At 38.9% G+C, this 12,530-nt stretch overlaps 2 protein-coding genes across 2 annotated transcripts in view; both read right to left on the reverse strand.

Moving 5' to 3' along the window:
* Positions 1–9,752, reverse strand: part of LOC109935233 (interleukin-18 receptor 1-like) — a 45,559-nt gene extending 35,807 nt beyond the window's left edge. Inside the window, exons 1-2 of the mRNA XM_048597533.1 lie at positions 9,678–9,752; positions 2,695–2,776 (exon numbers count right to left, since the gene is read on the reverse strand). Of these exons, the coding sequence (XP_048453490.1) occupies positions 2,695–2,752 (58 nt within the window). The 5' untranslated portion in view covers positions 2,753–2,776; positions 9,678–9,752. The remainder of the gene's footprint in view (positions 1–2,694; positions 2,777–9,677) is intronic.
* LOC109935234 (interleukin-18 receptor 1-like) overlaps positions 9,752–12,530 on the reverse strand; it is an 89,882-nt gene continuing 87,103 nt past the window's right edge. The window contains exon 12 of the mRNA XM_048597532.1: positions 9,752–9,884. The gene's annotated coding sequence lies outside the window, so the exon portion shown is untranslated. The remainder of the gene's footprint in view (positions 9,885–12,530) is intronic.

Genomic DNA, 12,530 nt, shown 5'->3' on the forward strand with positions numbered 1-12,530 from the left:
ATGTTTAATCACTTTATTGGAATTCTTTGAAGGAGGAACACGCTGTGGATGAATGGCAGTCTATGGACGTAATACACTAGATTTATAGAAGACACTTGATAAGATGCCACATCAAAGGTTATTGTGGAAACCAAATGCTTAAGATGTAGGAGGAAACAGATTAGTATGAATAGAAGACTGACTGGCTAGCAGAGAACACAGATTATACATAAATGGGTCTTTGCCTGATTGAGCAGGATGCAATGAGTGGAGTCCCACAGGGGTCTATGCTGAGGCCTCAATCTTTTACTATTTACATCAATGACTTAGATAAGGGGAGTAAAGATATCGTAACAAAATTGGCAGGTGATATATAGAGACAGCTAGCAAAGTATGCGGTGAAGAAGACATAAGAAAGTTGCAGATGGATACAGATAGTAGCATCTGGTTGTAATGTGAGAAATTATGAAGTGGTTCATTTTGGAATGAAGAATAAAAAAGCAGAATGTTACTTAAGTGGAGAGTTATTGCAGAATTCCAAGGTGCAGAGGAGTTTATGTGTTTTGATGCATGGGTCACAGAAAGTTAGAATTCAGTTCCAGCACATAATCACAAAAACTAATGTGATGCTACCCTTTATCAAGACAGAAATTGGAGATAAAACTAGACATAATATGCTTCAGCTATAGAAGGCATTGGTGAGATCACATCTTGAATACTGTGTGCACTTTTGGAAGGATATAATTGCACTGAAAGTTGTTCACAGGAGGTTTACTAGAATGATACCTGGATGAATGGGTTGTCTTCTGAGGATCACTTGAATAGGCAGGGTTTTCTATAAAAGTGAGCGGTGGTGTGATTGAAGCGTATAAGATGCTGAATGATCTTATCAAGGCAGATGTGGAAAGGATGTTTTCTGTCATGGGTCAGTCCAGAACCAGGGGTCACTGTTTTGAAATTAGTGGGTTTCTTTATCAGGACAGAGGTGAGGCGAAATGTTTTCTGTAAGGGTGTGTGACTTTGGAATTTTCTGCCTCAGCAGGCAGTGGAGGCAGGGTCATTGAATATTTTTAAGGCAGAGATGGATAGATTCTTGTTAGGCAGGAAATCAAGGGTTTTTCAGTGTAGATGGAAATGTAGATTTCAAAAGACAAACAGGCTGGTCATGAACTTACTGTGCTGACTTTTAGGCTTCAAGTTAAATCTGGATACCAGTGGGTTACTGCTTGCTTCGAAGTCACAAATCCATACATCCAGTAATCCTAGCAAATTAAACTGCACCCGGAAATGCCACAAAGTATATAAGGTGGTTCCCATTGACAATACATTTAAGGTGTATTGTTGATATTGTGTAAAGTGAGTTTTACTGCCTATTTCTATTGAACCTGCATGTATTTTCATGACAATTGGTAGACAAAGGGAGAAGCTGTTTTATTCCAACATTCCCAAATATCCTTCACGTCACCAAAATTGTAATTAAGTACAAAACAATATTCCACTTGGGTCTATGAATTCACCATTTGTGTCTTATACTGGAGTGCTTCCCTAAATTTTTCTCACTGTGACATAACATCAATTCTTCAAAGTTGTTACGATGTCTCAGTGAGAGCTGTAAGTGCAGGATGTGGGGTTGAGAGAGCAGGTGGAGTATAGTTATCATAACTCCATTAGTTGATCGTATTTGATCGTGTTGACCCTCATGACGCACTTCAGAGTTCATTTTGATCCTAAACCTAGCTTCAAGCTGCATCCTATCCCTCAACAAGGCAACCTACGTTAACTTCTGCTACTTCATTCATCTGCTTCCATCATCATCCACATTACTTTTGAAACCTTTTTCTTGTCAGCTGCAAGATGATTTCTCCAATACCCTCCTTACTAGCCTCTAAATTCCATCTATATAAACACCCAATGCATCTAAAACTCTGCTGTCTGCACATTATCATATACCAACTCTAACATAGTTATTTCCATGCTTTCGAAAAGCATCTCCAAACTCAATCTTTGTTGATCTTCTTGATCAATTCCATCTTATTGAAACATATAAGATCCTCAGGAAACTTGACAGCGTGGATGTAAGAAAAATATTTCCTTTTGCAGCAGAGACTAAAATTAGGTGATGCAATTTAGAAGTAAGTAAGGGATCTCCCACTAAAGACAGAGATGAAGAGAAACTTATTCCCTCAGAGTGCCATTAGTCTGTTAAATTCTGTCCCCCAGAGTAGTGGATACAGGTTCATTGACTATTTTTAAGATTGAGTTAGATGGATTCTTGACTGACATAGATGTCAAAGACTATAGTTGGTTGACAGGAAAACAGAGGTCAAAATTAGATCAGCCATGATGAAGTAGCAGAGCGGAGTTGTGGGGCCAAATGGCCTATTCTTGTGGCAAACTTGTACGCTTGTATGATCTTTGGCTATGTCTAACTGCGCTTAAAGCATCAATGCTTATCATCTATTTCATGTATATTTTGTTAGGTATTTTAAAATTATTCATTGCATCAAATATGTATCAAATGCAAATATTTTGGCATTTCATACGTTATAATGGAAAAAAATAATGTAATGTAATCTAAATGGACTAATGAATTCAGTTTTATTAATGTTAACACTGAGAAAGTATTGTGAACCAAACCCTTTGTTTACTTTCAATGTTAACATTTTAAATAGCAGCAGAAGTAATGATATTTGGAAAATTTATTGTTTCACTTACCTTGAATTCTTCCCAGGCAACAAATGAAGGTCATCAATGTCAAATATTTCACAGACATTATCAGATTTGAGTCGTTTCACAACTGTAATGACATTTTATTTACTGTTAGGAAAATTCTATTTGTTAAACAAAAAGAAACATCATAACATCTAGAACTGTTACTTTTAAACCTAAAACAACATAAATTTTATGTTCAGCCATTTATGTATGTTAACCTTTTGTTCTCGCTATATTTCCACCAACTCAGGGCTGACGTTATCAGCTTATCTTTCAATTCCTTTCTCCCTCATCCTTATTTTGCTTCTCCTTAAATATATTAACGTCATTTGCCTAAATGACTCAATATATTCAAATTCTAAACAATCTCTCGGTAAAGACAATTTCACCGAATTTATTGCTAAATTTATAAAATTTTTAATATTTATGAGTTGAGTTTTGGACTCCTCCAACATGGAAACAGCTTCTCTATGTTCAATATGTCAAACGCCTCCCTAATTTTAACAATGTATATTATCATTCTCGTAGATCCATTTTGCATCATCTCCACCATTTTTATAATATGGAGACTTGGGGCGAAATTTTAACATGGGGGAGTAGATGAGATTGAAAGGGGAGGAGAGTTTAAAAGATGAAAAAATAAAGAAGTGTTTTGGGAAGCTGGATCCAACCTGGGTTTTGCATCTTTTATTCAGGCGGGAAAAGTGGTGGGCAATGCACTCACAGAAGATGCATTGGCATTTTAACTTTGGTAATAAGCCTTAGAGTCCTGGATTAAACTCAATTTGCAGGTTTCAACATGGCCGGTTGGTTTCATAGGCCTAATGAAATATGGCGGCTGCAAAGTAAGTCTGAGAGACAACAGGAGTTGGAGCGCTTACTCCAAAATCAAGCCCCTGCCCCTAACTTCAAGAAACACATCACCACTTCCTCACTACCTCCTCACCCATACTTCCAGCTAAAAACTCCCACTTCCTCCCTACAAAATGCCTGGTTCTAACTACCACCCTCACAGTCACAATAAGACCCTGCACCTGGGATCATGGATTGGATTATCTTCAGGCTTTGGGATGAATCTCCCACTTCCCCCTTCATCCCCAGAACAGGCCTTCACCCCCAGTCCAGGATTGGAACCCTTAGGACAAGGAATGAAAAGCTCAAGCCCTCATTGTTAAATATTATAAAATACTCTTTTATCCAATAAGACTGGTTTTGATTTGTTTTGATTTTTTTTTCTCTATGCCAATCTTTATTGAACACAGATTTTTCCAAGATTAGCTTCACAATTACACTTGGGTCTTAATATTGTGCAAATTAAAGAAAATAAATTATGTTTATGTTTTCTTTACTATTTTCTTTCCTTTTGTAAACTTTTGCTTTTTTATTCCTTTTTTCCTTCCTGAGACAAACCAGAATACCTGAATCTGTTTCTGACAGAAATCACCTGCCATGTCTTTTAAAAGATCTGAAACAAGTTTTTCAATCTTCCAATCCAGTGTTAGGGGCTGATGACATAGTTATGGAATTCTTCCTAAGAACAAAGCATTTATATGTGAAATTTGTCAAATGGCGGTAGGCTTGTAATCAACGGTGTGCCTCAAGGATTGCTGTTGGGTCCACAGTCATTCGTCATTTATATGAACGATTTGGATTAGAATATAAAATGCAGGCGACATCCAAATTGGTGGTATAGAGGAAAATGAAGAAGGTTATCTAAGAGTACATGTGATCATGATCAACTGGACTAGTGAGGTGAGGAATTGTGCAAGGTGTTACATTTTGGTAAGACAAACCAGGGCAGGACTTACACAGTTAATGGTAGGGTCCTGGGGAGTGTTGTTGAACAGAGAGACTTAGGGGTGCAGGTATATAGCTCCTTGAAGTGGCATCACAGTTAGACGGGGTGGTGAAGGTGGTGTTTGGCACGCTTGCCTTCATCAGTCAGAGCACTGAGTACAGGAGTTGGGATGTCAGGTTGCGGCTGTACAGTACATTGGCGAGGCCACTTTTGGAGTATTGTGCACAATTCTGGTTGCCCTGCTTTAAGAAGCATGTTAATAAACTGGAAAGGGTGCAAAAAAGATTTACAAAGATGTTACTGAGACTGGAAGTTTTGGAGTTATAAGGAGAGGCTATAACCTTGAGGTTATAGAGGTTTATAAAATCATGATGGGCATAGATAAGGTGAATAGCCAAGGTCTTTTCCTCACAGTAGGGCAGCAGTGCTAGCCACTGAGTCACCATGCCACCCAAATAGTTTACAGAAGTAACTAGTATTTGAATCCAGGTCACAGTGCATGAATTTTGGAATCAATCTTTTTATAAATTTCAGAAAACAATAAAATGTCCTTTTAAAGCATTTGAATTGTGACTCACACTGATGGTCAGACGGAACTAAACATTATTTAGGAAGTTAATAAAGGAAATATTAGAACTTTAATGAAAATTCCAGAATGCATATCTTTGATTGGCTTGTTTAATAACTGAGCTTTTTACCTCATGGTATTCAACATTCATCTGTTAGAAACAACTGTGAACATTTTTTTAAAGTAACAAGTTCAGTGTCCACCTTAAAGACAATGGGAAGAGTTTGCATTGAATGTAATTTTAACATGATAACATGGTTTATGTATTTCAAAAGCAAATCCAATCAAATATGTCAAAGCAAGCAAAACCCCATTTCTACCAATCTTATAAAGTTTCAGAAAATAGCGTGTCAAAGGATCACAACACTGTTAATTCAATAATGTCTGTAATGAAACCTTTGCCGAGGTTTGATTACTTAACTATATACTGTTAAAATAACTAAAAGCAGGCTATTAATGTTTTTAAAAAGTCCCAATACTTATTCTATTCAAAGACTTTCTGTTCAATCTGACTCTATAACAAGCCTACCTAATGTGTTGGACTTCTAGAAGGCATTCTGCAAGTTATCTCACAAAAGGTTAAGTTGAAAGATGAGAGCTCATAGTGTTGAAATTAATGTCTTGGCATGGGTAGAGAGTTGGATGATGGGCAGGAAACAGCAAGCGAGGATAAGGGGTTCCTTTTCAGATTGTCAATCCAGCACCAGTGGGGTTCCCCAGGGAGCAGTGCTGGCACAACAACAGTTTACAATATATATTAATGACTAGGAAGAAGGAAGTAAATGTACTGTAGCCAAATTTGCAGACAACACAAAAATATGTAGAAAGGCATGTTGCGAAAGGAACACAAAACAATTTACAGAGAAATATTGATAGGTTAAGTAAAAAGTTGGGCAAAATGTTGGCAAATGGAGGATAACGAGGAAAAATGTGAAGCTGTTCATTTTGGAAAGGAGAACAAAATAACAGGGTATTATTTAAATGGAGAAAAACTGCAAAGAGCTTTAACAGAAAGGGACTTGGGCACAAAACACAGAAAGTAGCACACAGTTGCAGCCATTAATCAGGAAGGCTTGGAATATAAGAGTAGGGAAATCTTACTACAACTGTACAAGATGTCGGTGAGACCACATCTGGAATACTTGCGAGAAGTTTTGGTCACTTTATTAAGCAAAGATATAATTTCATTGGAGGTAGCTCAGAGAACTGGGATAATGGAGGGATTATTTCATGAGCAAAGGCTAAACACGTTGGGACTCTATTCACTGGAGTTTAGAAAAATGAGAGATGATCTCACTGAAACATACAGGATTCTTAAGGGGCTTGATAGGGTAAATGCTGTGAGGATATTTCCCCTCATGGGAGAGTCTAGGACCAGAGGGCATAGTCTCAGAATAAAGGGGCACCAATTTAACATTGGGATAAGATGGAATTTTTTCTTCAGAGGATTGAGTTTGGAACTCCTTGCCACAGGTAGCTACAGAAACACAGTAGGTGCATATATTTAAGGCTGAGATTGATTCTTGACCAGTAGGCAAATCAAGGATAACAGGGAAAACACAGGATGCGAGGAATGTCAGATCAGCCATTATTTTGGTGAATGACAGAGCAGCTCAAGAGATCAAATGGCCTGTTCATATTCCTATTTCTTATTGTCATATGGTCTGTAATCTGCAGATGTTTAAAACAAAGCTTGGTTTCACTGAAACACAACTACTCATTTGCATTTTCCGATTTTGGTTACATCTCATGTCAAGATTTGAAATCTTTCATTTTGTGCTGCCAGAAGCTTAATGTAAATAGCAATGCGGTCATGCTTGCATAACATTTCTGAAGTCTTGTTTTTGCATACACAAACAAAGCAAGCTTCAAACAGTCAGCATTTCTGTAACCACTGGTTTTAGTTTCTCAACTGTATAGCAAAAGAAGAAGTATCATATAAAAAATGGTGTGAAGGGTCAGCTAAGAAGAAAAGGAATTAAAACAAAAACATCAATTTTGCCACACACCAACAGACGAACAGGCAGAATTTTGTATTTCCATCCAGCAGGTTTGCCAGTGAGCAACAGTCTAAAATTCCCTGATGTTCTCCTGCTCACCCTCATCCTGTCCACAATTTTAGTTGGAACATGCAGTCGTAGGGCAACTGCCCACCATTGCCATATTTGAGGTCCTTAACCGCATAAATAATGGCCACTTAGGGGCTGCTTCCCACTTGGCCTCAATTTTGAACTTTGTGTTTGGAGTTCTGTGACTAGGGTTAAGTTTGACAGGTTGTCTTAGGTGGAAAGTAGGGGAAGGAGGGGCACATGCATCCAGGGCAACTTTTATACATTGGGCACTGCACATCCCATAGCAAGACCTTCCCTGTTGCAAATATTCCCTTCCCCTTCAGCTTCTTTGTCAATACCATCACCTCCTCTCCCTGACCCTCAGGCCTCACTTCACCTCTCGCTGTAAGAACACGTGGACTCTGGGAACCTGGGACCACTTGTAACCCAAATGTTGACCCACTGCTGCTGTCAGCTCTGGTGGGATCCAGAGCCGCCAAATAATCAGACTGATAGCAGTTCTCTGATGTAGGGCTTTCATTCTGAATGAGGAATGGATGTCAAGTATCCAGCCATTTAACCTCCCCTTACAGTGTAAAATGGCTGTGGAATTGTTGTGGTCAGCAGGGAATCACTCTCAATTTTTTTCAGGTGCCAGGATTTCTCGCCTAGACAATCAAGAAGAGGATTAGATGGAAATTGTCCAACTTCTTCAACTGAAATATATTCTATAGAAATATGGTGAGAGTTCAACTCATTTGCACTTTTCACAACTTCAGAATATTCTAAAGTCGTTTATAGCAAATTACATACATTGGAAGCGCAGTCATTGTTCTAAAGTAGGAAACAAAAGCACTGGTCTGGCTCTCAAGAATGATGCAAATGATTCAACGTGAAATTATAATATTCTTAGTTTGTATTTCGGACAACTTCATGACACTCAAAAAAAAATCTGGTCCAACAAATTTTCTTCCTTGATGTTTGACAGAAGTATTTTAAAAATAGGACTGGGGTAAAAATAAATCAAAATTCCAGCTATGTCAAGATATTATATGCTTTTGTTTGAAGATTCATTGAATACAATCAGATGAATAGCACAAAAAGAAATTAATTTCCATTCATAGTAAAATTTATCTTCTCACTTTTAACTATTCTGGAAACTAAATCAATTGCACCTTTTGCTAGAGTAGAAGATAGCTCTCCATTTCCAGAGTAATTGAAAAATCTAATCTTAGATGGTGCAATTCACAGAATTACAGAATTATTATACTACAGTGCCTGCACCAACTTTATTAACTAGTCTGGCTCCATCGTCTAGTGCCAATCTCCTATTTCCCTATATCTCTGCACAACATTGCTATCCAGAAAACAATCCAATGCCCTCTTAAATGTCTCAATTGAACCTACTCCCACCACATTTCCAAGCTGTGCATTCTATACCCTAACTACTCACTGTGTGAAAATGTTTTTCTCACAGCATCCTTGCTTCACTTGTTCATCACTTTAAATCCATACCCTCCCATTCTTGTTTCTTTTAAAACTGGAAGCAGTTTCACCCTATCTATTCTGTCCAGCCTGCTCATGATCTCCTCTCAGATCTCCTCTCAGTCTTTTCACTCCAAATCAAACAGTCCCAACTTCTTCAATCTATCTCAATTCCTGAAGTTTTCCATGCCTGGAACCATTTTAGTAAATTGCTTCTGCACTCTCTCAAATGCATTCTCATCTTTCCTATAATTTGATGCCTGCAACTGTACATGATTCTCCAGATGAAGTGTACCAAGTGTCTTGTAAAAGTACACTATCACCTTCTCATTCTTGTCTCATTAATAAAGTAGAGAACAATTTATGCCTACATGGCCTGGATTCTTCTCAAAAATAAAACTACACAGAACAAACTAAAGTCATCAAAAATTTCATAAAATAATTCCCAAAATGGATCCTTTAACCTCAAAAGGTTCCCTATGTTTCAGCTTCAACTCATTCTCAAAAAAATTTTTATCATTTAAAATATTTTCTTACAAAATATACATCCTGCATTGTCAGTGGAGTACAAACCTCAATGTTTTATAAAGTTTGCAAATGTCTGCGTTGAAAGCAAATGTGGATACAACTTATGTGAAGCATTCATGGAATATTTTAATCAAGAATCAGTCTGTATCATGACCAAATGTTTAAACAAAAAAATTTCAGGAAAAATGTTACCTTGTTCCACTGACAGTATGAGTGCAAGGACATTGTTTATTGCCCTTCATGCACAACAGTGATGACTGAATATGATCGAGAGTCATCAAGTCATACAGCATGGAAACAGACCCTTCAGTCCAAATCGTCCATGCTGAACATATCCCAACCAAAACTAATCCCAACTGCCAACTCCTGGCCCATATCCCTCCAAACCTTTCCTACTCACGAACTTATCGAACTCCTCGTGAATTTTCATTTCTGTGATTTGTGACCAGCAGGACAAAGTTTGGTGACCCTACCGTTAGCCCTGAAGAGATCACTGAACTCAATCAGAATATAGCCCTGACTATGAGCTATAATGGTTTAGTGGTAGTGTCCTTACCTCTGAGTCAGGAGGCCCAGCTTCAATTCCTTCCTGCTCCAGAGGTGTGGAATAGGATCACTGGACAGGCTGATTTGAAAAGATCGATGGGATATCTTTGGTTCCTTTGGGTATTGGCTGTCTACAGCTTTCTTAGAGACCCTCCAAATTCAGAGCAACTGGAGTTTGACCTTTTTCAAAGGCTCTTCAAACAACCGGCCCGACTACCTAGGAAGGAAACGGAAGTAGCATAATTTAAGCACAAGATGCCCAAAATACCACACTTTTCTTCTTAGCTTTTGACAGCTCTAGTGCGAATGGTTTCAATTTCGTATTAACTGCAAACCAGGAGTTGAGTGGAATGGCCGGCAGGACAAGCTGCCTGGAGAAAGGTTATTCCTGTGATATAATATTGGGACGCAGTTACTTTACGAAACGTATGTATTGAAGCCATGGCAATTACGGCAACTTGAAGAGCCAGTACAGACACAACGGGGCGAATGGCCTCCTTCGACGTCGAACCAACGCAGTAATTCTCCACAAGACCTCTTTAGAATCAGAAATAAGACCAGAATTTACTCGCGGCCAAAGCATTTATCTCCATTCCCAGTCGGATTTCCTGTACCCGTTGGATTATCAACAGAAGCTCCAAACTGTAAAACCACTTTTCAGTACGATTTACCTGAATTCACTTTCGGTGGGGAAAAACGCCTAAGACGAACTGACTTAGAGATAGGGATTTTTTTTTCCCCCACGTTCGTGGCTGACTGTTACCGAAAACGAAAGTTTTGATGATACGATGGTTATTAGAGAGCTATTGATGAAACAATGCTGCAGCTTCGGTGATTCGAGTAGAAATTTCCAAACAGCGATCACAGGCACCTTCACATGTCACAACATGTGCCGAAGTCAGATCCAATAATGGTCACTATAGCGTCTGTTCAGAGTAGGAGACAGAATCGGAATCTTTTTATTCTTGATAATTTCCAGTGGTAAAGAGAGAAGCGGAGTACCTATTGATTTACAGAGTTAACCCTATCTAAAGAAATATACAATACTGAAGTTAATTTTCATTGTTAACCTGCAAAATCAAGGTCCTTTGTAATCCCAGATAAAGAAACTCCAATGATGTCACATTTTTACACAATCTGTTTTGTTATAATCATTTTTTTTAACAACACCGCTTAATCCTACCTTTTACAATCTCACTTATAAGAGCTCTTGTGCCACAGTAGTAGAATCCTTGCCTCTGAAATAGGGGACTTGGGTTCAAGTCCCACTTACTCTGAAGGTATATAACAGCTTCTCTAAACAGGTTGGTTAGAGAGCCTCACTTATCATTGTTTCCACCAAGCTCACACCCTCCCACTTGCTCTAACACCTACCAAGCGGTAACATCCTCCCGTCCACTGCATTGCCTCCTTTACTTTTTCACACCTTTAACAATTTGTTTCCAATGCTTCCAGCTGACATTTAGCCAATGAACACAACTCTAAAATACTCATGTTCCTCCTCGCTGTAGTCCTAGGTCGCTAGTATGGGCAGGGGAAGGAAACAGATCCCAAATTCACCCCAACTGGAACAGGGATTGAACCCCATGCTGTTGGGGCTAATCTGACCCACACTGGCTGTCTGGCCTGCTGACCCACCAAAGTGCCTGGTGTAGCCTGGAGCTTTGGATAGTGATGGAAGAGGCTCTGATTTTCTTTCAATCACATGATTGACCAAGAATCTCTGCCACTTTTATCAGCTGCCATTGCTGTTTGTTGGAAGGATTTATAAGTTGATACTCTGACTATATACCCTTTCCTTAGCATTCAAGGGATGGAGCAGGACTTACATTCAGAGCTTCTGGCTAAAGGGCAGTTTGCTAACTTAGCCACAAGACCACTTAGAAATATAAACATGACCAAATAATTTTATCTGGGCACAGTGGCTTGTCAAAGAAACTTAAAGGACTAAAATGCAATATGTTCTAGTGATTTAAACACAAGTGCAAGGTGGCGCAGTGGTTAGCACTGCTGCCTCACAGCACCAAGGACCTGGGTTTGATTCCACCCTTGGGTGACTGTCTGTGTGGAATTTGCACATTCTCCCCATGTCTGTGTGGGTTTCCTCCAGGTGCTCTGGTTTCCTCCCACAGTCACAAAGATGTGTAGGCTAGGTAGATCAGCCATGCTAAATTGCCCATAGTGTTGATTAGGCGGGTTATAGGGGGATGGGTCTGGTGGGATGCTGTGAGGTTTGGTGTGGACTTGTTGGGCCAAAGTGATTCTGTTCTATTCTATACTGCACAAAGAGAATAAAATAACAGAGGGATCCTTTATTTCAATGGCAGTGAATCTTTATAAGTGGTAATAGAAAAGTGTGACTAAAGAGGAATAAAATATTTACAATGGAAATTTCCTCGATACACCAGATCCACCAAGATATTGCTGAAGAGTTTAACTCCTGATCTCTAATTAGATGTGTAACTCCGTTCATTTGGAGAAACTCCTACTACTGGCTTCCTGTTTCAAGTAACACCAATTATCTTGTGTCCCAGATACAGAGTAAATCTTCCTCATCTCAGATTTTCAAACTCAGAAGTTTTGCCCAGACAGTTTCTGTAGATTTTTATTCACTCCACTGTCATATCCAAGCTCTAGCCACATCAGTGGCTTCAATCCACATTATTCATGACCATATGACCATGAGACCATAAGACATAGGAGTAGAATTGGGCCATTCAGCCCATTGAGTCTGTTCCAAGATTTAATCATGGCTGATATGTTTCTTAAACTCATTCTCCTGCCTTCTCTCCATAACCTTACTAACCAAGAACCTTTCTATTTCTGTCTTAAAGACACTCAATGACTTGGCCACACAGCCCTC

The sequence above is a fragment of the Rhincodon typus genome, chromosome 6 (genome assembly GCF_021869965.1).
Source record: "Rhincodon typus isolate 14 chromosome 6, sRhiTyp1.1, whole genome shotgun sequence".
Taxonomy (NCBI): Eukaryota; Metazoa; Chordata; class Chondrichthyes; order Orectolobiformes; family Rhincodontidae; genus Rhincodon; species Rhincodon typus.